General features: G+C 46.1%; 2 protein-coding genes across 6 annotated transcripts in view; one reads left to right on the forward strand and one right to left on the reverse strand.

The window, feature by feature from the left end:
• DOCK1 (dedicator of cytokinesis 1) overlaps positions 1-27,749 on the reverse strand; it is a 525,518-nt gene that overhangs the window by 270,532 nt on the left and 227,237 nt on the right. The gene's annotated exons all lie outside the window — the stretch shown is intronic.
• INSYN2A (inhibitory synaptic factor 2A) overlaps positions 1-27,749 on the forward strand; it is a 56,852-nt gene that overhangs the window by 21,102 nt on the left and 8,001 nt on the right. For 2 of the 3 annotated variants that reach the window (XM_060641208.3, XM_060641209.3), the window contains exon 3: positions 19,681-19,752. The exons of the other annotated variant lie outside the window; for it this stretch is intronic. In XM_060641208.3, coding sequence (XP_060497191.3) covers positions 19,681-19,752 — 72 coding nt within the window. The remainder of the gene's footprint in view (positions 1-19,680; positions 19,753-27,749) is intronic. 3 annotated transcript variants of the gene reach the window in all.

Genomic DNA, 27,749 nt, shown 5'->3' on the forward strand with positions numbered 1-27,749 from the left:
TATTTGACGGTTGGCGTTCAGGTGCTTGGCCTGGAATTCAAACCATGTGCCGATAGTTTGAATGAATGAATTGTTGGGTCTTTCCGTTGTGTGCCCTGCGATGAAAGGTTGATGACACTGAGGACGTCTCACAGGGTAGGCCAGTCCAAATTCTCTAAATCAGAAGCTCCTCGCCTCATAGGAATCGGGTTATGGTAGAGAACAGAACTGAGGTGGCGTTCTGCAAAGCAAATGCTGACTTGGTTATATTAAATCATTGGAAGAACATTGATATTTAGGGCTAGGGTTTCCCACAATAGGGGAGATGTCTCTCTGTCCTTGTGAGGAGCTCCTAGAGGCAATACCCACCCTCGGGCAAGCCCTGTGTGTCACGAGGAGACGTGCCTTTCCCCGAGTGGTCTTGTGCGTGCAGTTGCACCCTAGGGGGAACCAGACCCAGTTAGCAGCCCGAGCTGTCAGGCATTGACATCAGATTGCTGAACTTTGTTCCCCATCTTTTGAAACTGTGCAGCAGCAAACTTAAATGACCTAACGATAGGATGCTAGTCTTGAGCCCTTAGCTAGGAAGGCTCGTATGGGTCTGGCAGCGGGCTGTGCTGAAACAAAAGTTCCATGCTTCTCGAAACGGTGCCCACGGCTTACCAGCCTTTGTCTTCACTGCCGGGCTTTCTCTTTCCCGTTTCCCCCTGACACCGTCTGGATTCCCTCCGGGCAATGGTCTGGAGGTGGGATCGGAGTACCCCCACCCCCACCCCTGCGGCCCCCACCCCGGGTCGAGTGAGCTAGTAGCCAGTGTGAAGGTAAGCCAAGAAATGTACCGTCAGGGCACAAACCACGCGGTGCCCGGTTTCCTCAAGAGGATTGCTGTGGTTTAGTTATAGCGTTTGCGGACCACAGACAATGCAGAGGACACAGTCTGTGCGTCCCAGGGCAGCAGGTGAGGCTTAAGCCCTGGGCCCAGAGCCTGACTTCTCCCGCTTAGCACAGGTGGCTCATCCAGTAGGGAGCAGATTCTCAGTAACCCCACCCCCTCATACAAAGTACCGTTTGCAGTCCATGGTATTAAGTTGCTAGGCAGTCATAAAATAATCTAACAGGAGATTAGCAGGAGCCTAAGGTTGCAGAATGTTTTCAAAGGGCCTTTTTCAGTCTTGGGTTTACATCTCCATTTTCATCCCATTTCAGTCATTTAGGCTTGACTCTGTGCCCAGCCAAAAAAGCAGCACATTAAGGTGGTTCTGCAAGGGGTCTGTCGATCGGTAGACCACATTCCCACCGAAGAATTAAAAGCCCAAACGGGCCCCGATCACTGCCTTTGAGGCAGCTTGGAGTGACTGAAACCGGACAGCAAAACAGGAAGAATCCAACATCACTAGTTGGGGGAGGGAGAAGAGTCACCAAATGGTGTAAAGCCAAATGCATATGCTAATGTGTTCGCTCGCGAGGGTATGTGCCGAACGAAAAACTGCCGAGGCTGAACAGCCACGAACACCCCACGAAAGGAGAACCACGTTATACATGTAGGCTCCACACACTATCAGAACAAGTGTGGACACTGGTTGTAAATGGGATCCTCTGAGTTCCCGTCAGTGCTGTCGGTCTACAGAGCCGTGCACTTAAGAAGGCACCTCGAGGTGGGAATTAGGAGTCTGAGGACCTGGGGCATGGCCTGCCTTGTTTCTCTCTGTGCCTTGTTTCTTCACCTGGGAGTTGGGAATCATCACACGTCCTGCAGATGGAGGGGACAGGATGATACGGGGCGACCTTCTAATGCGGTTCGCCCAGTGCCGGGCGCATCTGAATGGGACTGATTGGTCTTGCTGGGCAGAGGTGTTGGAGAACACTTGGCAGTCCCACATCTGAGTCCAGTGTGATGAATGTGCCCTCCACACTCTCCGCACACAGGCTGCCATCAATATTCTTCCTACAAGCCCTGAGCTGCTCTGTCCAATACAGTACCCAGCAGCCACATGTGGCTATTGAAATTCAAACTCAAGTTAATTACAATTGTAAATTCAGTTCTTCAGTTGCATTGGCAACACGGCAGGTGCTCAAGAGCCACGTGCACGGACTGGCTCCTGCACAGGACACGGGGCACTGCCATCGTCCCCAAAAGTCCGTCAGTCCGTCACCCCAGTATTCCCCACACGGGGCACAGTGCTGGGCTCCTAACCGTGTGAGCGCTGGGCCCCGCAGATCAAGGGAAAGGGTGACCTGACTTTAAAATCAATGCCCAGTCTGGCCGCTGCCTGTGCAGCACAAGCTCACTGCAGGAAGGCAGTTCTGTATCCTGGTGAATTCCCACATCTCTTCCAGATCCTTCATTTCCAAACCTGTGTCTCTGAGTCCTCTGGACTCAGGTAACAATGAATCAAGTGCTTTCAAACTCCAAGGCCACCCTGAGAGTGGCCCTCTTCCCCATGCCCACGGTCATTAATTTGGCCCAGACTCAAATTTCCATCACTCTTTTGTATGCCAGAATCTGAGAGATTGGCAGCCTCACAGGTGGACAGAGCAGGGTTCTTGTCCACCCCTCTCCCGGGTATCTGGGTCCAGTGCAGAGTGGGAGGATGTAAGACAGGTCTGCTGGCACCTCTTTAACAGCTGGTTCCGGGAGTGGGGGTGGGGAATAGTAGCATTTGTTGATTTCCACGGCGTCAATATTGCTACTGTGGCCAGTTGCGACCAGCTGACAAAATCCTGACAATTTCACATTCTGCTCCTCTGAGCACCAGACCAGTCCTCTGAAGGGCATGCATGAGGATCGTCACTTTAAAGGAGGAATTCACAGGACTTACTTTATGTCCTCAACCTAAGCCAGGGAAGAGGAGTTACCATTGCACCTCATGGTAAAAAATGAAAACTCAGTCTACTTTACGTAGATTATTATATACTCACTGCATAATAACCTGACAGAGAGTTCCGTGGCCAAGTTAAAATATCAGTAGAGTTTTCCTTGGGAAATAGTCTAGCGTTTATAAAGTCATCGATAGTGGAGAAGACCCAGAAGCTGGGTAAAATCAATTTCTCTGTCCACCTTCCACCCCCAAATGAAGCACGGGCAGCCTGCTTTGTAAAGAATTTCCCTGCAGCAGGAGAAAGCTGGGTGAGGACAGGCAGCTTATGTGCACCTCAGAGCCCACGACTTTGAATCCCAGTGGCAAGTTCTGCCTCTAAACCTGCCCCTCACAGTGAGGCCACGGGCTTGCCCTGGTGTACGATGTTAGGACAGAGCCAGGGAAGAGCCAGGACTCTTGAAACGTGGCCAGTGGCCAACTTCCATCTCTCGAAGTACCCTGAATGTGTGACCTTTTTAGTAGGACTTCTTTTCACTAGTGAGCGGTTCACACAAGCTCGTTGAAGCCGTTCCTCTGGGCATGGGGATGCCTGTGTCTCCAACTCAACCGCATTCAGTAGTTTCCAAATTATTTTCCATGAGACTCATTAATCTCATCTGCTTACGGAGATTTCCAAAAGGTCTCGCAGAGCGTTCTCAGCTTAGGGAAGTTACTTAATCTCAGGCAGCTTCCATTTACATCTTCTACCACAGGCTTCTAGAAGCATAAGGACGGTGTCTGCAAAGCTAGGAGCAGACACCAACGCACGGCGGGCACTGAGGAGCGGACACGCCCTAATATGAGCATTTCAGAGGACGCGTTCCATAAGCGGGTAGCTGTGAAAAAAGTGTTCAGAATCACGCCTTTTAGTCCCTGTCAAATTGCTGGGGCAGTTCACTGAAATCGCTCGCTTTATGCAGTTACGGGCAGGATGTGGTCACTCTGCTTGGATGAATGCCAAGAATTATTCTGCTTATTTCAGAGCTCTCAGTATTATTCTGGTCTCTTCCCAGGGAGTTCAGGGTCACACAGACTGCCTCAGTAAGCCGTTAATGTAGTCGTTGAAGGCTGAACCAGGCAAACGGGCACTGAGTCTAAAATTCTCAACTACTTCTAACAGTCGTGATTACCCACAGCAGCTGTGGGCTGCTGGGCAGGGGCCCCTGGGACCCACGGGCTGTGGGTCCCAAGTGCTCACAGCGTGCGCTCCCCAGCCACTGTGGTGGGCCCTCCACAGGGAGACGGTTATTTACTTCCAAGTCTGTACCCCACACGTTTAGTGTCTTCACGGGTTCAATGGCCAGTGACAGTCTAATGATACTCTGCTATTCAGAGAAGACCCGAAAACGACATGAGGGGCTGTATTTGTGCTGTCAAGCATGAGGGCAGGATCTGTGTTTCCCCGAAGTTAAGTAGGTTCTTTCGCTGGTCACAAGTGTCCCAACATCACCTGGGTGTCACCTGCAGGCCTGGGTGTTGGGGGGGGGGGTGGTGGCTGGAGAATGGGGTCACAGCAGAATCCAGGCCACGCTGGGCCCTCAGATGTGATGGATGGACAGAGACGAAATCTTGAAGCCCCCTGAAGCATCTGTACTGAGTCAGAGCGAATGTGGGACCCTCCCTGAAAATGAGAAAATCCTAAATAACAAACCAGCCCAAGGGGTCCGGCAGTTTGCAGGAAGGGCCGTGAACCCAGTGACTGCTCCCGGGGTCCTGTCCGTCCTGTTCAACCTCACCGAGAAAGAGTACTTCTCTGTGACGTGAGGTGCCGGGGGCACGCGCGCGCACGCACACACACACACACACACACACACACACACACACACACACACGGGGGGAGAGCAAAGAAAAGTAAGCCAAGGGAATCCCCCTGAGATCAGGGGCCCTTTGAGGGCAAGTGCTCACAGCAGCTTTGAAGACAAAGGAAGTAGAAATAAAGACCTGAGGGCGGGAACAAGTTAATGCAAATCCAGCGTGGAATCCTGTGTGGTTTGCTCAGCTCTGTTTTCTTTTAATCACTAAAGCAAGGCGGCCGGCCACACACCGGGTGAGAGTATGTGCAGATACTCATGTCTAGGGGAGAGAAAAAAAAAATCAGGCTTTCGGGATCTATGTTTATTTGAAGACCTCAGAGTCACCTTTCGACGTGGCACATTTTTCCTACAAAGGGCCAGATAGTAAATATTTTCGACTTTGATGATTCAGCTTTGCCACTGTATCATGAAAGCAGTCACAGACAAGAGGTGTCCACACGAGCGTGGCTGTGTCCCCGTGAAACGATACACAAAAACACGCAGCAGCCAGATTGGGGCCATTAGCAGAGTTTGCCGACTTGTGCCACGTGGTCTTGTAAATGTAGGGACCACATTTACTCAACTGGAAGCCAGGTCAGTAGATGGGTACGGGACAGTCCCAGGTGTGTGACTGCCAGACAGGTGTAGCGTTCACTCGCATGTTCGGAAGGCCTATACATACGGGAGTCTCCCACGTGTTGAGTCCTGTGCCAGGCAAGGAGGGCATACAAGTCGAATGAAGCGTTCCCAGCTCACTGGCGGCCAGTTTGTTCAAGCCTACGCCTGTTTGTCGGCCCATACGACCTTCAGAATTCTGCTTGTGAGCCCCGCGTGTGTGTCTGTTATCCACACATATGTCATTTGTGTGTATCACACATACACGACAGCATTTCTTTAAGACCTGGGAAAGGTCTCACTCCCCTCCTCGTAGCAGGAATAAGAGGTCACTACAGCACACAGTTGTGCCCCGTGACTTGCTTCCACCTAGAGACTGATGCTAGATGGACAGAAGTGATACAGTCGTTTTATCTTATGTCCCTATATTGACAGATCACTCAGAACCAGGCACCCTTCAGAAGGACTTGTCAGGGGATGAGAAATCTCTCTGAATTTGCTTTCATTATCCATGCCCAAACAGAATAAATACTGCACCACAGTTACAGTGGGAGCATAAGGGGGCAGTTTAAGTCACAGAGCAGAAAGAACCAACGTGGAAATCTGTGCGCCACTGCGGCAGGCAGGGCATGAACGCGGGACTCGCCAAGGTCTCGGTGTGAGATTCTGTGAACTTCCCAGAGCCCCACTCCAAGAGGCGAGGGAAGAGCTGGGCCTTCCACCGGGTTGGAACGGCCACATTTGGAAGAGAGCAGGTGGGTGGCATCATGGTTCCACAAACGATGCTTGTGGGTCCCCTCTGGAATGAATGCCGTGGGCCACCTTCCCAGAGGTCTGGCACGATGCATCACAGAGAAGCGGGGAGCTGTGAGCACCAAGGAGAAAGCAGCACCCAGCGCAGAGATCAGGAGCAGAAAGGTCCTTATTCCCTGCCAGACGCCCCCCGTCCCTCTGCACTCCCTGCTTGAACGGGATGAAAATGTCAGCACTTCCTTTCTAATGCTCTCGATAAGTCCGTTTCGGTGCCTCTGCACACGTGTCCTATCCCAAACATTGCAGCCAGCCGACTGAGGTCTGCCTCCTGCTCCCTTCGTTTTTCCATTTTCCGGGAAGGAGAGCGGGGTGGGACGACCAGGGCCCTGCAGGCAGCCAGTTCTGAGTCGGCAACTTTGCTCTGCCCCTCTCTCCCCTGGCTGTGCTTAGGCACGGCTGTTAACCTCTCCGAACCTCAGCCTCTCACTCTCTAAAAGAGGGCTAAGACTACCTGCTTGGGGGCTGCTTTTGCAGATTAAACGAAATACGGAGGACAAGGCTCTCAATCCAGGACTCGGTTAGCAGTCAGTAAAAGTTCCGTCCCCTCCTTGCTTTGTTACTACTGAGAAGCACCCTTCCAAGTGCCAACATGCGGGGAGGTTAGGTAAGCAAGGCACCTTCAGAGAGCTTCTCCTGCTTTATTATACAGGCTGGTTTATTTCTGAAGGTGAGGAGGGGTGGAGGGTTACCAGGGGCGACCTCAGCTCTGTACTCATTGTCGGAGAAGTGCACAGACCAAGCGGAATTGGGGTCACGGACAGGAGGGGTTTGGAGTCGGGAAACACGGGCTGGTCCTAGCTCATCCTGGCCTGGCCTCTCTCAGATACATGTTCCCCTGTAAGGGAAGGACAGTCAAGATGAGACAGGGGCCCTCACGGCTCCTTTCTGCTCTAAGAACAAATCCTCCTGGGAGGCCAAAGAACAACCTAATTTCAGCCACTGCCCGAAAATACATATAAAAGTTTACAGAGGGAGAGAATCAGGCAACACAACCCTCTCTGCAGACGTCCTTCAATAAATGCGTCCAGGGAGCCCAAAGTCGTAATTTGTCCCTGACACTTCATTCCTTCTTCACCTGCTACAGATGCTGGAATTGGCTTCTGTCCTTTTCCGCTGCAATCCTTTGAACAGATTTCAGGAAAAAAACCTTTGTTTTCTTTTTCTGTTGCATCTAATGGCTTTTATAAATGTGTGATCAGATATTCAAGTTGAAAGCCTCAAGTATACGTTCTGTTTTACGATTCTGCAATCGAAGGCACACATCATGTTCTAACCAGCAGTCCCTTCGCCTAATGCACGGGGCCATGGTGAGTCTTTTCTACGGCTTATATAACTTTGTAAACACTTTTTTTAAGTTCTTGAAAAATAATAAGGCTTTCCAGCCTTAATACGAGAAATGAAGCAAATAGATTTGTAAGAATATAAAACACATTCCAGATTCTTGCTTTGGGCTTCACGTAGGTATCACACATACTTGAAAATGTAATTTAAATAATCTTCCTGTGCAGAATGCCAAAATAGATTTCAAATACCTCCCCGGCCTTTCAAGTTGGTAGGTGAATAAACGCCTCACCACCGAGCTACCCGGCAATCCAGACACCCCATTTGCAGATAAAATGAGCAATTCAAGGCATGACATGAACGTTTATGGAATTTATGGGTTTGTGTCCCAGAATTCAGGTGTTTTTTTTTTTTCTCCAAGAGATGAAATACAAGTTCTAGTTTTCAAATACTTTTTAAAATCCCATATAATTTCTGCTGAGCTCTGCAAAAATGGCTCGAGCTCTGTTGCCCACTGGGTCTGTATGAGAATTCGGTGAAGTGAGTGTCTCTGGGCCGAGCCACTCTAAAGCCCAGCTGTTCTGAGCACCTCCAACAATGAGAGCGTTCTGCATTGTTTCATTTAATCCTCAAAATAACACTGAAGGTAGAAATTATCTGCACCAGAAAACTAAAGCTTGGCTATGCTAGGAAACATCCCCAAGGTCAGAAGGCTGGTGAGGATTGGCAAAGGCAGACTTCCCATCTAGACCTGCCTGGCCCGGGCACCCACTCTCTCACCCTCTAAAAATAGGCAACCTCACATATCCACCCAGAGTTAAGAAGCAGGCATTTTTGGTGCGACTATAAATCTGCATTCTTCCTTCTACTTCGAAGGCACGAAGAGGCTCTTGTGCCCAGAGCTGGTGAGGTCTATGCAAACCTAGGTTCTGGAGAGAGTATGCTTCTAATGCAGCTTTTAAAGGGATCCCAGTACTGAAGTATGTTTTTAAGGATTCAAGCTCAGTTAAGAGGAATGTCCTCTGTGAAGTAATTTCAAAAGAACCAAAGCCATTGATCTTGAGGGACCTGAATGCCAAGCACAAAATCTATCCTTAAGCAACCTTCCTGGGGAAAACACTTCAAGACCTTCAAGTACCATGTCTCACGTTAGTGACGCACTAAAAGTGACCGCCATGTGCCCCGCTGGCTCCTCTACGTTCCTCAAATGTGAAGGACTTCCTCAAAAGTTCATGTGAACAAGTTGAGGAAAGCATGCAGTGCAACCAAAGTAAGCACGCATGTATTTTGAAGGCCGGATTTGAAAGGACGTTTCTGAGAATCGAGTTCCTAGATACCGAAACATAGAGTAAATGTTTCCTATCAGTATCTCATTGGTTACAGCACCAGACTATCTCCCCAGATAAAAGTCTCATAATGGGACATCAAGAATGTTATAAATGATGGCACCAGAATTTAAAGATTTTAATCTTCAACTGCAAGAGCTCTGAAGCCGTTGTTTAAAAAGTCAGTCCAAGGTCAGACTTTTGAAACAATGGCCAAACGCTTCACAAAGCCTAAGTTCTGATTTCAATTGAGCCAAACTCCTCTAAAAAAATAAAATAAAACAAAGCAAAATAAAATAAAATAAAATACATCAAAAGAAATTGTCACTCAAAACTAAAGGCCTCTGTGGATATTTACCAGCAGAACCAAGAGCAAATGCACATTGTCTTCAGATTAAAACCCCTGTAAGTCAGACTTCGGGTACCCACGGTACTTGTGCCAGAGAAAAATGGCAAAGCCAGAGCCAGCTTTGCTTTTAATACAACATACCCAGACCCCTATCCTCATTCTAGTGGGGTAGCCAGTGCCACCACAATTCGTGTTCATTAATTTTCGATAAATTATAGCTTAAGCTTTATCTGTCTTCCAGGAAAACAAGTTAATCAGCTCGGCCTCAGCTCAGCCCTAAAAAGTTGTTTTCCTTATGAATAAGCTACTCCCGGTGCCCTTTGGGGCAAGTGACTTTTTTCTCACCACGGCTCTCATTTTGCAACTTAGGGACGTACGAAAGAAGACGCAAGCTTTGCCCTGGTGGTAACATTACCAGCCAGTCCACATACAAAATGATAATTACTATCTTCTCCAATTCCTGCCTATTATGATTTTATATTAGGGAAAAGTGATTTTAAAACTCTCAAGAGGGAAGTTCTGCTCTAATAATAGTGTTTATCTCGGTGTCTGTCTCTGTCCGAATCTGACAGTAATAATAACGTACGTGCAATAATAATAATATATTCTGATTGCTTATCGTGCCCGGCTCTGTGTCAAGGGAAGCAAGCAGGGAGTTGAGGCAGAGCCGTAGGGAGACACAAAGACAACAGTAAGCACTGCTGCAGGTGAGGCAGAGGGCAAGGGATAGCAGCTGGCTCCCACGGACCCCCACGTGCTTGACGTGTTGCACGAGCAGCCATGCTCTTCCGCTGACCACCATTTTGCTTTGCTTTATAACAAAAACAAGCATGACGAGCTTCCCTAAGAGCCAGAGCCCCCCGGGAATTATGGAGTCACCACATTTGGGGAGCTGCCAGGCCAATAAAATTTAATGTGTCAACACCCTATAAAGAAAACAACGGCATTCATTATTAAGAAGGTGTTTGTTTCTCACTGAAACTTGTTCTCCAGGGTTGCTTCTGGGATAAAGGAATGACATTTCCCAGGGACGAGGAGGGGGCTGGCTGAGGTACGGACTGAGCCACATATTTTAATACCGGGGTGTGGGAAGCAGAAGATGACTGACCTTTTCCACTTGCCGGAGAAATTTAAGATGGGATAACGTTAATACTTGGAGACAGATGTTCTCACCTGATCCAGCTGGGAACATCGCAAAGCAGACCGTCCTATTTTCCATTCCAGAAGCACAAGTGTCTGATGTCAGTTAACCCAGCCGGGTACTCACACAGATGCTTCATTCATTCACTCATTCACTCCTTCATTCACGCCTTCATTCACTCGTTTTCTCATTCATTATTCAAAAAATATCTCTTGAGCATCCACTACACTTCACACACCGACGTGAGCCATGTCCATCAGGGAACAAACAGACAAAAATCCCTGCCCTCATGGTGCTGACATTATCATGGGGGGTACAGACTGAAAGCAAACTAAGAACTAAAACGTGTGGCATGTTCAACAGCGGTGAGTATTGCGGAAATGCCAAAAGCAGAGAAGAGAGATCTCATGCCCATTTTGAGGAGTCATGAAAGAAACAGATATTTATGATGTATACCTCACCCTCCTCCATGGAGAGCGCTGGGCCAGGATTGGGAACTTGAACCTGTGGCCCCCAAGATGCTGTCAGTCACCGGGGACAGAGACACCTGATCACATCATCAAAATCCACTGAAAAATGGTCTGCGGCCTCACAGGGTGCTGGGAATCTGCCAGAAGACATGCTGTCTGTGAGGGAACAGAGCATCTGGGCCAGAACAAGGATGTACGTTTCAGTGAGCACAGAAACTGTCTCCAGAAATAGTGGGATTTCTCAAAGTTCTACAACTCTACTTGGTCACCATACAAGCAGCTCCTTCACAGTGGAAACACGTGTCCTTGAGACTTGAAGTGTCTTGAGGGCAAGGACTATGTTTTATTCACCCAGGCAACTGCTCCTCAGAAAAAAGCCATGCACCAAGCTGGCGCTCAGACAGCAGCTGATGAACTGTGCACATCACATGCAACCATGCTGAAAGCCAGTCGGTTGTTCTGGCTAATCTAGAGCCAAGTCTTTTAAGGTCTCATAACTAGAACATGAAGAGGAGATCACCAGGACTACCGATGTGTCTAATAAGGTGACTCGGGGCTTGCATGTGGGGCTAGTTCTTTAAGGGTCAACATCTCAATTCCTGGCTCTGGGAGAACAGATTAATAGCAACTTTGAGAACTCTACCCTCCAGTAGAAAAAAATTAAGGTGAAGACAAACGGGAGGGAGAAAGAACTACTTCAATCTATGAATGGACTGTAAACCATCATTTCTAATTAATTGGTTTGCTCTCAGCACACTTTGCAACAAGCCAAAATTAGAGATGGTGTTAGGGTTCCTAGGCTAGCCCTCAAACTTTGTTTCAGCTGTACTGAGGCTCAACTAAAGAGGGCTACAAAGTCTAACCATCGTGTTGGTAATAGGATATTCCTTCTCCGTTCTAACATGAAAGCCCAAAAATAGATCTCCCTTAGGGGAGTCAGCCAGGACAACTCTATTTTTTATACAGGGTTTGTTTGGAACATGCACATTCACATTCAGGAGGATCACATGAGACTATACGGAAAAGAAGTTTGATGTACTTCAATGTCAATAAGAGCTATTTTCTCCAAAACAGAAGTCCTAGATGAACAGAGGAAACCAGTAGTTAATGGGATCGGCCTTATTGCCTGACCTAATATCTACAGGCAAAAGGGCAGGAAAGGAAAGAAACCAGGGTTATATAATAAGCAATGACTGCTGGTTAGAATTCTGAAAACACAAATAATTCAGTAATTGTACCAAAGCAATTCTAATGTAGTCTGCCCTATACCATATTCAAGATACTGAACAGAAAACTGAGTTTTTTTATTTACACGTCAGGTACGAGCCGCTATACTTCACTGGACCTGAGATCAAGCCAACCCTCATAGATCTACGGAGTCAAAGTGACCTTCCCAATTAATTTCCTGATGTGTTCTTCCATTCCTCATTCCATGTAGCCACAAACGTTTATTGCCACCTCTCCTGCGACTGACATGCAGGCTGTTGGCTGGGCAAACAAAGAAAAGTACGAGGCTCACCGAGACAATACTGAATGGTAGCTGTTGTGGCAGAGGAAAGGTAAGGGGGCTGCCCGAAGGCACCCGAGGCACAGTTGTAGGCTGCTCCTGCAGAATCTAAGAAGGCTTCAGACCAGCCAGCCCTTTTGGACACCCAGGGGGACACAGGGGTCCCGCTAAGATTTGGAGTCACTTATTTCGCATTCTTTAAAACACAACCTCACTTTCTAAAAGACACAAAATGCTTAGCCGGATGGGGATCCCAGGCCACTAGTGAGCACAGGACTGCCACTGGCTAGCAGCTAGCTCCCATCAGTTTCTGGGGAAAAGGGAACCGGTCATAACATCGCCAGGGAAAGCTGGTTCTGCCTCCTATTGATCAACGAATGACCTTGGGGGTTTGTGAGGGCAATCGACTTTGCATTGTTTAGCAAACTTTAAGTGGATGCCCCCCCCCCCCCAAATCCTGGCATTTAATAGCTTCAGTGCATAAAGCAGAGTTGAGTTTACATGGATATATATGGGAAGTTAAATTCACTTTCACTGCTGAACAGCTAATATAAGAAGTGGCTGCACTTCCGGAGCATAATCTGGCAAATTCCTAGTGAAAACTCAGCCTTGGGAACAAGCCAAAAACACTGCCAGAGGTGGTCTTAAAACACAGTGCGGGGTCACTGAAAACAGCTGCCTTTGACTACTTTTTGAAACTTAATTTCTCCCAAAAATGGTTGTGGTTTCCATTTATGCCTCTAATTAATGTGACTCTCAAGTGAAAAAGCCCTTTAAGATGCTGACATAAGTGATGGCTGCGTTATCAAGAAGGGAGGGCTGGAGCACAAACCTGGGCTAGAATGAGGCAGAGAAAACACTTTTTGGCACCTAGTGAGAAAGCCAAAAGAACACGAGGGATCAAAATAAGCATAAATTAAACAAGCACATAAAATTATCATTGAGAGTAGAGATCATGCCATTTTCTTTTTACAGCAACCACCATCTCTAGCTAAGGGCCTAAACACAGCTCTGAATTCATTCAAAGGGACCATCCCATTACCCTACATAACGTATGTGTTTTGAAGACCACAAAGAAAGGATCGTGCCCTGGGTCTAGCGTCACCTAAGACACCATCTGCCTGCATGCTAGAAATTCCGAACCTGATGAAAACCACCATGCCATTTAAAAGACCAGCAATTTAGCAACGGGATCACGGGCACCGTGTGGGACAGGCCCACAGCACACTTCATGCTGACACACTTGTGACATTAGATGAGAGGAGAACGCTTTTCTGAAGTCAAAAAACACCCACGGTCACCCGGGAGTGAAAGAAGAACATTTTCAATTGGGACACATGAAGATCTTATGGAGGAAATCATGTCGGGGGACGTGGCCATAGGAGCAGCATGGCTAAAGCCAATCCAATAATCCAGTGCTAGTAATTACTACTGAATATCACAGGATTAAATTTCTACTTGCCAACCATTTATGACGTTGTCGGACTTTGTTTCTGGTAACAGGCACAGTGAGAGACATTTCTTTTTTCCTTTCCTGACCTTTTAACCAATTAATTTGGGGGGTGGGGAGGGTCAGAGTTGTTAGTCCTGCCTCTCGGGCGTCATCTTCAAGGTCTTTCAGATACTAAGAGCGGCTCGGATGTGTGGCCAGGAAGAAAGCTTTCGGTGACCTTTCTATGACATTTCTCGGCACCCTTTCCTACCACCTAGGGCCTTGCTATCTTAGATCTCCCTGTGATGCATTCTCGAGAAAGCACATGCTGTCTGTCACTGCCACTCCTGCTCTTGGGCCCCTGCCTCCAAGGACATAGCTCAGGCTGATGCTGGTAGCCATCCTTCGTCCTTCATCATCCCCATGGCTTTGTTATAAAAACTTCCACACCAGTTCTGCCACATACCGTACCTTCTTTGTTGCTGTTCTTGTCCACTCTACTTTCCATTATGTCTTTTGTGACTGATCCGCAAGAGGAATAAGCAGAGACTTGCAAACCCCAAATTCATCACCAATTTTCTCCTTTTTATGTAAGCATACAAAAGTATATTTTTATACCCAGGATTTTTAACTTTTAATGTTTATTTTTGAGAGAGAGAGGGAGGGAGAATGAGGAGGGAACGGGCAAACAGAGACAGAGACACAGAATCCGAAGCAGGCTCCAGGCTCCGAGCTGTCAGCGCAGAGCCCGATGTGGGGCTCGAACCCACGGACACGCGACATCACGACCTGGGCTGAAGTCGGACACTTAGCTGACTAAGCCACCCAGGTGCCCCATACACAAGAATTTTTGAAAACGACAACTAAATATTGGAGCAGATTACTGCAGAAGAAGCCTAAGGTAGCTGGAGAAACTGGTGAATTGCCCACAGAATTAAACGTGAGAATTCTAGGCCACTCCAGAAAGGAGGCCCCAATGTTGTGTCTGAATGAGGTGTCCCGACTAGAGTTCCACACTGTCATCTATAAACAACAGTCATTTCACTTCCTTTAAAGTAGAGCAAGGTCTTATAAAGACATCCACAAAGCAGAAGTGGAAATGGCTCTCCACCTGGTCTCCGCCAAAACCACCTTGTAAAACGCGCTTGTCCACATCCCTCTGCTCTAGCAAATCTTGAGCAACTCCTCCTCCGTGTGTTTTCACGATGTCCATGCTCTTTTCATCCTTAATCATCTCATGACTCATGTCTAGTCTCATTTAGCTTTCAGTGAAGCCCTCCTTGACCGCAGAAGTGTCAAAAGGGTATCAAGTGAGGAGAGGTCCCAGGGTCTGGAATTTGTTCCTCAGTTAGAACTGTGAGCTGGAGGGATGGGGGTGGGGGGGGGGGGGGGCTGGCAAGAAAATCAAGGGAAAAGAAGAGAAAAAATACCAAAGACAGCAGCTTGGTGCTTGGCACTGTCCTTGGTGCTGAATGATATGTTTGTTTTTCCAAGTTACATATATCGTTAAGACCAGAAAAGGACTGACAAATGGCAACTAGCTACAATAGTACAACTGTATATGCTACAAAGATCAATGCATGAAAAATCCATGTTTATAATGGGCATGTTTATCATTAGTGTCCAAAGGGGTTCCTGCTGGGGAAAAAGTGGGGACCAGAGCTTTGCACACTATATACTTTTCATTTGCTTTTTGCACTTAGTTGGAATTGTTTCATTAGATTTGTCTATTACTGAACTTCAACAGGAGAACCAAGAGAGTGTTAGTATTATTTGTTCAAATTAACATTAACCAAATAGCATACCGGCATTGTGACAGGCATAGGATTATAAACCTGTATGAGGTATAATTCCTCAAAACAAAAGGAAAGAGAGCTTCACAAAGACAGCAGTTAACTTGCAAGACAGAAAATTTGTAATTTTTCATCAAGACATTCTTTCTCTGAATCTTTTATATCAATAACCTAATCTTTCTCTTCTCTAAACTTATAATCACAAAAGATCTCTAGCCCTACTGACAATGGAGAAGTATCCGGTCCAGTAGTTCAAAATTTTTGGACTGCCCCTCTTCATGGCAATGGCTATCTAAAAAGATAATCATTTCAAGTATTGGTTTTATGACTTGTTTCCAAGTGAGAAGGAAAAATTAGGGAAATTCCATAAGAGCACTTTGTGTTCTCTGTCCTATAGAAAGAATTTATCTGTTTCATCTATATTTGGAGAACACATTCATTCAGATGCTGTAACACAATTATTAATGTGACCATAAAATTATCAGTGAAGCCAAACCCCACAGCTTGAAAGCTCCAAGGACAATTAGATGGATTATCAAAGCAATAAGCACAATGGATTACATAGTTTAAGCCTTCTACTGAAAACACCTGCATGCTTAATAAAATTTTAGCAGGTATACCTTGATTGACATTAGCTGCCGGAGGCAGCCTATGACTTAAACCACATGACACGAGGGCGACACATTAAATTTTATCCGCAAATTAATTTCTCATTGATCTCTGTTTCTATAAACTGCCTGTAGGGACTCCAAACACTTGAATCCTTTAAACAAAAGAAAGGTTAAAAAAAAATCTTAGAAACATACTGAGGGGTCTCTCTAAGAAAAGTTCATGGCAATGAGAGCCTGATAATACTTCTCAGACATAATGGAATATGACTGACCATCTTTCTTTTAAATTAGCTAAAAACCAGTGACCACAAATATGTCTTCATGTAAAGCAGACATGATGACTCGTTTGCTTCTTATCAATAGACATCAGCCAAACCATACTATGTCTCATGATTGAGTGACATGGGTTGTGTTGTAATAAAGGAAGCAAGAGAAAGGAAATTGAATTAAAGTGATATTGGAGGCATGGGTGAGAGTTAGTCAAGAGGAAGTGTTTTCCAAGTCACTCTTTCAACCAGCTAGAAGAAAAACTCTAGAGTGGCTTTCCATTACATTTAAAATAATGTCCAAAGAGCTTCCAATTTTACATGGTCTGATCTCATCTCCCCGTACTCCTATATGCAACATCTGTTCCAGCCACACTAGCCCTTTTTTCTGTCGTGCAAACATGCCAACATCATTCCCATTGCAGGATGTTACCTGGGAGAGTCCTCCTGTTTGTACCACTCAGCCCTGGACCTTCAGATGACTAACATCTTTTTTTTTTTTTTTTTTTTTTTTAATCACTAAGGTCCCATTTCAGAATCCATGCCCTCAGTGTGCTAGCTAAAGTCACCTCTTCACAACCCTTCCTTAATACAGAGCATTATCAAAACTCACCTAACTCATTCATCCATCCATCCATCCATCCATCCATCCATCCGTGTGTTTGTTTTTTGTCTGCCTCTGCCACTCTACTGGAAGCTTCGTAAGGACAAGGATTCTGTCTTATTCAAAAATGTCTCTTCAGTAGTCAAATAATGTCTAACACCTAATGGGCACTTAATAACTATTTGCTTACTCACTGTAACAGGGTTAAAAAAAATGTGCGTACTTTTTAGAGGTGGTAAGAATAGTGTTTTCAGAAAAGTACTTTAAAAAAGCAATTTCTAACTGAAGAACACTAAGGTCCTGAAGAGACGCCTTTTGTGCATTTTTGGTACCCACTGCCCTTGTCCTGTCATTGCTGGATTCACTGACTATCCCAACCTGCCAATTACACGTAGGGCAGAATACCAGTCCCAAGGTAGAAGGAATGCGTCACAGAGAATCAGAAGACTGGGGTCCAAGAATAATGAGATCCTGGACCTGAAATGTTACTGTATTCTCCTCTGTAAAATGAGGATAGCATAATTAATTTGAAGACTCAAGGCTCCAACGTGAGATACTTGGGAATTCTATGATATTGGCAAGTAAGGGATGTTGGTATTGATGACGCTTGATAGCGATTTGTCCTGGGGTCTAACACAGGAAGGTTCTACAAGGTTGGAATTCATATTTTCCTCAGAACCAAGAAAGAGTGCCCACACATAAGGGGTAAGAAATGTCCCTGATTTTGCCTGCTTTCTTTTAAAAATGTAAACTTTGGACTATGACTAGCATCTATAAACAGCTGCCTTGGTTGGTGGTTAGCACATGCTAGTGCAACCCAAAAGCAGAACAGGATGTCATTTGCAACCCAAGCTAACAGTGCCACACCCGCCATGTCATTGCTAGGACATGGGCTCAAGTGTTGTGCACAGTACTGTACAAAATGACCTTGGTCAGAAATGAGCTTAGGGGCAAGCTCTAGTAGAATATGCCGGATAGAGAAAGTCATTTTACATATACGTAAGGCATGGAAGAATGCAGAAGGTCAATGTCATGACACAGGGAACCCTGGAATGGATTTGACAAATCTGGCACCAGGTGGGAAGGTTCATGAGGAATGTCCTCTTGGGGTTTATCATCAAGGGGACAATTCTAAGGAAGAAAGTGGCCATGTCTCGTGAAGACAATAGGGAGGGTGTGAGGTACACGCTCTCGATTGTTCCTCTCTACTAAGCCAAAAGTGGGAATCCAGAGGAGACCTGTACAGAAAGTGATGGTGGACCAAGTCAACGCACATGCAGCCACCCAAGGATTCCAATTCTCGCCCAAATACAGTGGGGTCACAGGCAATGATCAGCAACACGTTAGGGCCAAATATGGTCACTTGATTAAGGAGAAAAATACACAGAATTCAAAGGTCAAGTCCTGAGTTTACCAAAGCTCACTGAGACAACGTGACATTGAGTGGAAAATCTTTTTGTCAAATGTTTATGTAACACAAAATATAATGAGGAAAACAAAAGTTATTTTCGATTCAAAATCCATGATGCATACAAGAGAAGTTTACATAGGGAAGGTGATAAAAATACTGACTGCTGATGTTGACAGCAAACCTCCTGTGCACACTGTTACTATGTTGAGTGATTCTCTAAATGTAAATTTACCCCCTAAGTGCACACAAGCCAATTCAGGTGGAAGCTCTTCTTCTGCCACAAATTTAACAGACTGTGGTTATCGCATTTGCCCCTGGGTACAAAGTAATATTTGGAAAAACTATACCTGGCTGTTAAAAATATCAGTGAAGAAAGGTCAACTGAAGTTGTTAGAGGAAGCAGCATCAAAGCACCCCCTATGCTAGTTTCTTGGGGTGACTGAGCCAAGAAATAGTGAAGGCCTGGTCAAGAAAATCCTGCTTATCAAACCTTGTGGTTTATTCAACCTTCCACAGTATGCTCCAAAAAATACTCTCAGGTTCTTGTTTTTTTGGTTTTTGTTTTTGTTTTTTTAAGGAGGAAAAGAGTTAGCAAATGCCCCATCCTCTACCCCCCCACCCAAAACAAAACACAAAAAACCCCACCAAACGAGTGCTGCCTCACAGGACTTATAGACCTCACAGCCAGAGAAGGTCAGTGGGAAGGCACGGCAGCAGCATAGCATACTTGACCACAAGGCCGAGCAAACTGTTTTCTCTACAGAGCCAGAGAATAAATATTCTGGAATCTGGAGATCAACAAGTAAAACAGAAGATATTCTGTAGATAATTATGTAAAAACTTCCACTAGTTTTTACTGTCAAAATCTTTATGGACACTGTAATTTAAATTTCATTAATTTACACAGTTTCCAAATATTCTTCTTCTTCCTTCCCCCTCTCCCCCCCCACCAACCATTTAAAACGTAAAATCCATTCTTAGCTTGCTGGACAAAAATCAGACCAAGGATGGGATTCAACCCGACAACTGTAGTTTGCAGACCTGTACTCCAGCAGACCGAGAGGTCGCGGGGCAAAATTAAGCCACGGAGTCAGAGTATCTGGCATCGGTTTTCCCTCAAAGTTCATTTAAAACACCATAAGCGTAAAGGTGCCCTGATTGTCTTTTAACAAAATCAGATTATCTCCTTCACCCGGTAGCTGATGTTCACATTCTGGATTTATTTTCCATATCATCTTCGCTGTAGACGTCGCATTGGTTTTGTATGATAAATGCAGACAGGAGCAAAATGGGAAACACACATTAATCAGTTTGCATTACCATGACGAGCGACGGCATTGGGAAGGCATCTGGTGTGAGTGAGGTGTCTGCTCTTTAACAGCCAGCGACCACCAGCCACCGCTTGTAATGCTCTCCTGTTCTTATCTTGTAGGCTTTCATATCGGACTGGGCAAGACACAGCTAATTGTGAGACATGCAGGAACAGTGCATGTGTTATCTATAGGTATGTTAACGTTCTCCTCCTCCCACTTTTCTATTACGAGTGACAAATGATGTTTACCCACAAATGCAAGAATCACTGGGGGCCGTGCTGGGATGATCGTATGAGACACCGAGTAAAGGGCCTTACCTGACCACAATTCTAAGCTACTTTTTCATACTCAGCCCCAGGTCTATGATCCCAGGATGAGGGAGAGCTTGAACTCGTTGGTCTTGCAAATGCATCTTAGTGGTTTTGAAAACGGGTAGAGAAGTTTGATGGCCTGCTGCCTCGGAATCGATAGCCATGAGCACTGTAGTGTGTTCCACAAAGCTCTGAAATATAAGCCCTTCAGATGGTATAGATCAAAGGCTGCAAACCACACCGCATGTGCTAGGAATACCGTAGAAGGACCCAGGCCGCTTGCATCAAATGCGCAATTTGTTTCCTTAGGAACTCACAGAGACTGTTGAAGTTGCAACTCTCGGGACTTAACCCCCTGTCTAGAACCCCGGCAGCTGTTCACCATGTTTCTTAATTTAAACTTTATTTAGATTACTCACCTCAACAAGAATACAGCAGAAACTTTCAACAGGGAAAAACCATGTTAGGCTCCTCGTGATAATTTAGGATTTTCAGACAAAGTCACAACCTTCAGAGAGGTTACGGTCTTTTTCTTCTCGGAAATGTAATTTTCACAAAGTGAGAGAGGAGTGAGAGATGTTATGATTTAGTTCATTGCATAAAATGAAGCTTGGAGGGCCACTGTAGTTGACTTCTCAAAAACAATTCTAACTGCATAGTTACATATCCAGAAATGTGTAAAAGAACTCCCATCTCCCCCGCCAGCAAATACACCTTCCAGAAAGATCTTCAGAGTTACCATCCTTTCCTCAAAAAAGTGGAGACAGAGAGAGGGTATAAATGTCTTCAATGTAGCAAACAGCTGGAGTCCACACAACCTTGGGCCCAGCACATATCTCCAGTCGGGGCAGAACATTCCAGACAGGACTCAGCCTCTTTAACAGCAGAGCTGAGTCACCTGGTGACCTTCTGTGGGACCAGGCAGAAGAAACCCAAGGCAGACATGAGCACCGATGTCACACTAGCACATTCCTTACTGCAGAAGTTCTCAACAAAGGCAATTTTGCCTCCAAGGGGACATCTGGCAAGGTCTGGAGGGAGACATTTTCAGCTGTCATAACTAGGGAGGTGCCACTGGCATCTAGTAGGTAGAGGCCAGGGATGTTGCTAACGTCCGATAAAGCATAGGACAGCCCCACAACAAAAATTTATCTGGTCCAAAATGTCGGTTGCTCCGAGGCTTGACAAAGCCTACCCTACTGGAACCATCGCCAGGTTAAGGTCCATAAAAGGCACAGGACCCTGCAACCCTGCGGCAGCCCCCACCCAGCCTACCAGCCCGCCTGATTGTCCTCGGCTATTAACAAAGAGGAAGGTGAAAAGCAAGCACCCAGGCAAGTTCTGTTTGTCAAGAACTCGCACAAATCGCAAATTACGTCCTCGGGGACCGCTACATATCAGAGGAGTCTGGTCAGTGGGAAGTTTCTCTACATTCATATCATGGAAGAGAATTTAGGGTCACCAGCGAAGGGATGTAACTCTGACATAAAATAACTTGGGAAAAGCAGTGAGGAACGAAAGCACCTGGCATATAACCTCTCCGTTTGGCTTTCGTTACTCTGGGAGCTACAGGTCACCCAGTCTTTTAACGCAACAGAGCAGAAGTGAGCAGAGATTTCCAGAGAAGGTTCAGAGTGAGCATCATGAGCACAAACCCATTTAACATTTTGTGGGTGATTGAAAAAAGAATTTATTAGGACACTCTCCAGGGTAACTGAAGTAATTTAAGTAAATTTAGCTCTAAATCCAGAAGTGACTTACATTAAAAGTGATATTAAAAGTGATTTAACAAGCCTGTGAAGGACAGAAATTGGTCTTTTTTCAGGAATTAGCTTTGAGTGGTTGCTATTTAGACTTGGCTCAGCCAACATTCTGCAGGAACCCCAGGACACCAGCTACTGGCCCACTTTCTGAAAGAACTCTGAGGGTCTCGGAACCACAGGAAATTGCAAGTAATTGAACAAACACTGGCCAGTTAGAGGGACCGGGGCCATTGTGATCACTGTGCTTACCTCCTACAAAAATGGGAAAATGCATGCTTACTCACAGAGATCTTCTCGTCAAGAGATGGGACCACGAGGGAAGGCTGGCCTTCCCTTGGGGGTGTGCATCTCTCCCAGGTGCATGGGAGGAGCCACACAAACCCCCCACCGGCCCTCTCTCTAAATGAGCCAAGTATCCTTGGAGAGGTGGTAGCAGAAAATTGGGAATTTTAGATCTCGCGTGCAGGAAAGTATTTTAAAATCTCTCCTTCAGAGTGACAATTCCCCAACCTCCAAGCTTGTGTCGCACACAGAAGCTACCATAGAAGGCCTAACAACAACGCTTCAGCTGGACTCATAAAGTCAGCCTTCCAGCTGTTAATCCAGACGAGGACCTTGATATCACTGACACGCTGAACACACACAGCCCATCAAGCTCTGTTCCCAATTTTCCTGCCCCTTTACGTTAGAAGTCATTAAAATTTAACTGTGACTAACTTGCACAAGGTTATATGTCAACAAAAAATTTAAACGCTCTGTATGCTGGTTATTGACACTGAACCAGAGTGTTCTGAGCTCCATAGATGGTAAAAGTGCAAGCTCACTTCTGGTCAACTAATTGAAAACCCAGTCAAAAGGGAAATCATACGCTTAACCTGTTAATTTAATCTGAATCCTATAAACGGAGCTCTTATATTTACTTGGTGGAAAGTTATGGCAGTCTTTTGAGAGGCGGCCCAGGTGTTTCCTGTGAATGCGGGCACCCCACTGGCGTTCCAAGTGATTTTCCATGAACCATCTTGTGAGGGAATCTGATTTCAGAAAGCTTCTAGATCGTGATTTGCCCCTACCTTTTTCACACTTGATATTTGGGAACACCTTCTTCTGTCCAAAGCATCTAACTCACAGAAATAATTCTCTTTGACTAAGTTCTATTACATTGGTTTTTGTAACATTCAAGTAAGTCACATCATTTCAGTGATGGGCACCAACGGCATACACAGATCCAAACACAACATCCTCTTGGGGAGCACACAGCTGCAGAGCGAGAACAGAGAAGCCCGTTCACCAGGAGTGTCAGCCTCGTGTGGTTACGTCACGGCAGAACCACATCAGTGGTTAATCCAGGACAGCCGTGAAGGTGGCTTCCATCATACTGTCTGAATACCAAGGACTAATGTAACAGGATGAAGGAGATCCTGGTCTGGTTCTTGGAAGACTTACATCTCTCTGCGTCTGCCCTGATGGCTGACAGTTGTTGATACGCCTTGATTCGTAACTTCCCTATCACAGGGTTCCCTTTTGTCAAAAAGAAAGGGGAGCAAGGGGAAATTCGCCGGGTGATGTCTCAGTTTTCAGTCAGGCCTCTGACTTCATCCTCAAATGTCAAATGCTTCATGAAGAATGGAGGTTTCTTTGGTGGAACAGCATTCAGAACTCGTCAGTCCTTTTGCAAGAGAAAGCACCTGTTTGGGGGAGCCCGCAGCATTACACAGCCACAGCATCCCAGAAGTACAGGCCCAAAGTGAGCCGGAGAGAGTGCCCAGATTTCATAGGCTTTAGGATTTAAGTCCATTTCTTCTCACCGAGGAAACCTGCAAACAAGTCCTCCTTCAATTCCTGCACACTGCTCTATAGAGACAGGGTCCTGTCACCAAGGGTCAAGTTAGCTCAAGGTCAAGGCCCTTGCGGTTGGTTCCAAGCGTTGTTCTTGCAGGTGGTTCCAAGCTCGCAGATCCTAGACTTCGGGAATATTCCTGGGAGTCCCCATACCACCATCCTGGCCGCTCTTCTTGGCCTTTTCCCATAGGATGCCTAGAGCACCTCGAGATTGAACACGTTAAAGGGAGTTTCAAACTAAAGAAATTTTTACATGCCAAAAGTCTGTGGTTATCCCAGGAACTGGCAGAACACAAGGGGCCACCATAGCTGCCATATGCACATGTTGCAATTTGTCATACCTGTTCCCTGGCAAGCAGAGAGCCCTGGAAGCCAATGAATTTGACCCCGCCTGTCTTGCATTTACACTTGAAACCCAATTCCCCTCTCTGAGCAGCATAAGAATCCACCGTGTTTCCAGTAGCAGTTGGCCCGGGGAGCTGCAGAGGGTGCCGTGTTCAAGACCTGGCTGCCTGCAGTTTCATCAACACGGTCCTGTAATAAATGTGTCCCTTTGCCACAAGCAGCGGTACATATTTCTCTGTAAAAAATAAGTCTGTCGTGGAAATATACAGGACTTGGAAGAAACATCAAAAGGACAAAAGGTCCTGAAGCAATTTCAGGGAAAAACGATGCCAGTACCACAAGCCAAAGGTTGGCAACGTCAGCCTGCCAGAGCCTGCTGCTTAGGCACCGGGGCGCCCCAGAGGCCGGGGCTGAACCCCGACCCCCTCTCTTGGGTGGGGTGTCCGACAAATCTCTGCATCACGTGGGACAGCACGAAGGGATCAGGTAGGTCCCTTCTGGCTCTGAAAGCTCCTTGAGTCAGGGATTTCCAAGTGATTTACAGCAGCAGTGAGTCTGAGCTTCCACGGAAAGTATCCATGGGAGGAAAAGTGTGGACAGTCACAAGGCATTTCTCACCCAAGGAATGTCCGTTCCTGCATCGGCAAATCGATTTATGCACAGCCGAACCACCATTCTTAGGCAGTGAATTGACTGCCCTGCTCACTCCAGTCCACTGAAACCCCAAACATCAGAAGTAGTATTTCCCATAACTGGGGATTTGGAGGTGGCTGACATGATTACCGTTTTTCCTAAGATGACATCCCCTGGATTGTGATCTGGACCAATTATGAAATTCTAATTAAAGACCGTCTCGGCATGAACAAAGATTAAAAGAGATACAAGTTTCAGGTTTCTTTAGCAAAACTTTTCTGGCGAATCATCCGTATTTCCTGTCACAATACGCTGTAATTATTTCTGAAAATGTTTTAGAGATAAATTACTAATATAATCTTTGCTCAAAAGCAGTTCAAAATCCTTTGTACCCAGCCTATCTTGGTAATTCTCTAGTCAGACAAATCTGCTGAGTCACCCTCCTGATGATTCACCTTTTGTTCCGATTGTGTTTCAGGAAGGGACAATGAAATACACCATTTCCCTCCCTCACTGAAGTGGTTAATTTCTAAAATAATACCACAACAAAATGGCTTGAATTCAGATTTGTACATTTTTATGAAAATAGCATGTGCCAAACTCAATTCCGAGGCTTTTGGGAATGAAAGCAAGATTTAAAAGGTAATAATGATGCTGATTCCAGATTCATTAAATAGCATCTCTACCAGAATTTAAATTTTTCCTGTAAGTGTTAGAAGTCTCACCATTAGTTGCAAGACCTGAGGCCACTGTACCCTCTAGGAAGATACTGCCCACACCTGCTCCATTTCTGTACATCAAGGCCACCACACAGTTGGCCTCCAGGGACACTAATTACGTGGGGGAGCCGTCGGGAGGCAGGAATATGGATGGATAGGAATGCCCGAAGTCTGCTTTGTTTTCAACACCAATGAGGGAGGGATCTTGCAGAATTTCATGTTGTCTGTGTCCTAATTTTGTCATTTGATATGATCCATTGATGGTCAACAATGGGCGGGATTTCAAACCACTATTTTGGTAAGATACCCAAGCCCTTTCCATTGGATGCTTATACGCATTTCTGCAGCAACCATTTCCACGGGACTCCTAGGAAACGACAGGCTCCACCCCAGTCACTGGGAGCTGGAAAGGAGTCTGTAACCTGGCTGAAGATAAACCCACGCACACCCCCTAGGGTAAGACTTGCAACAACAGAGCTCTGACAAAGGGGAACCTCCTTGTGCCACAGATACAAGGAAGAAAGATTAAGAAGGAGCTGAAGGAAGCTGGGATGTTCCACCTGGGAGGGGGCCGACTCAGAGGAGGCAGGATCATCTTGGAAGGACACCATGTTGAGGAGGGTTCAGATGTGTGCTCCAGAGCCGGCTCCTCTGACTGCAGAGTCGGGAACGACCAGCAGGAACTAGGGAGAGAAACAGCCAGTGCTTCCCCAAAGACGGAGGGAGATGCCTCGCTGCTCATGCACACTCGTCTTTACAGCAGCTGGGAACTTTCTAGTACCTTGCAATCTCTGACTGCTCATCAAGTAGGCAGTTCTCGAATTCTGCACGTTCTTTTCCAAAACGACCGGAGGATTTCAGGAAAGAGGAGTAAGTTTAGCCTTCCATGAGACCGGAGGAGGAACTCACAGAATTAATGGGTGGCATTCTCTCAAATCATCCTTGGTAATTCATAGCATCGCCAATAAGGGCGCCACATATGGGGATGCAGAGTTTGCAGATGAGATCGTGCACGGAGATTTTACTGATTCTGGTGTAGTGCACAAAGTGCAAAGAGCTGGTGAGGGTGACGCACGATCAGGACAGCCACCAGCACAGTAAGCTTCATAACTAATGAAGTCTTATTGTGAAGAGAGGTAATTGCATTTGTATGCATAAATGGTGCCAAATCTAGCCTGTCCAGAGCCCACTTGGAGTGGAATCTCTACAGCCTTTGTCATTTGGTGATTATCTCTTAGTGGAAGTGCTCTGTCCAGTCCGGCTCTAATTACCGCCACTTGGTGTAGATTCAGTTCTTTAACAACATGAACTGATGTGGAGGAAATTAGCCTTTTGTCTAATATTTAGCGCTCTGTTCTTAGTATTTACGGTGAATGATGGGCTAGGAGGAAGATGACAGAAAGGAGTCCCTGGATAATACCTTGCGCAGTGAGAGTCTGGCATGAGTTAGTATTTTTTTGATACAGTAAATTAAAAGTCAAAAAAAAGATTTAACAGACCTCAGAATTCTCCCTGGAAATTCCCAAAGCCAATAATGCAAGTCTTTTCTATTCTATCAGAATTTTAAAAGTATATGATTTCTCCCACCTCCTCCCAACATATATGGATTTGGGTTTTTGTAATAGTTAGTAATACCTTAATTCTAAAATGCAACTCTGATACAGAGTAGATGCTGGAAAACCGAAAACTGATTACTGATCTCAAAGTACTATTTGTAAAGCAATCAGTTAAAATCTACTCAGCAGAGAAAGGCTGATTATATTGATAACCCTTCCCTTAAAACTCTCACCTTTGGTTATGCCCAAAGGGAATAGTTAAGGAGGCATTCACTGATGTCCAAAACTGCTGGCGGGGGGGGGGGGGGGGGGGGGGGGAAGGTTGCACTGTCAAAATCATGAGAAAATAGATGTAACTCATTTTTATATGAATATGGAGATTTTTCTAGGGGTTCAATGTAGGACTGGGTCCCTACCACAATGCCCTGAGTTAGATCCTTTGAAATCCCATGGGGAACACAGTGACTAGAAAAGACAGTGGTTGCTAGGGCCATACAGCTCACTCAGCTCTCCCATCAGTCATCCTGAAAGAGCTACTTGCTTACACATAGCATCCCTGGAGATACACCGGGGAGCCTGGGGTTTACATGGCCACTGGTGACACCAGAGGACACGTACAAAGAGATAATGGTTTTCTGGCCTGTGCTATGAGACTATCATTAATTCCTATCAGTGCAGATAGCATTCCTTAGCTCAGATCTGAAAAGAGAGAGCTCCATGGACCATCTAGAATTCGAGTCCTGGGTTGGTGGCTCGGGGGGGGAGGGGGGTCAGGTTCATTTGCACACTACCTCCAGCACCGTGACCCCAGGAAGTCATTTGTCTCTCCGGGCAGACAGGTGCCCATCTTTAAAATGATAAGAGCAGATGAGGTGATGGCCAAGATAATGGCCAACCTCACTCTGGTCGCCTAATGTTCCCCGTCCCCAGCCCCCAGCACCTGCCAGACTTACTATAACCAATTCTGGGGAGTCCCATGTCTTCTCATCTTAACTATAGTTACAATACACTTCCTGCCCAAA

This window comes from Panthera onca, chromosome D2, assembly GCF_046562875.1.
Source record: "Panthera onca isolate mPanOnc1 chromosome D2, mPanOnc1 haplotype 2, whole genome shotgun sequence".
Lineage (NCBI taxonomy): Eukaryota > Metazoa > Chordata > Mammalia > Carnivora > Felidae > Panthera > Panthera onca.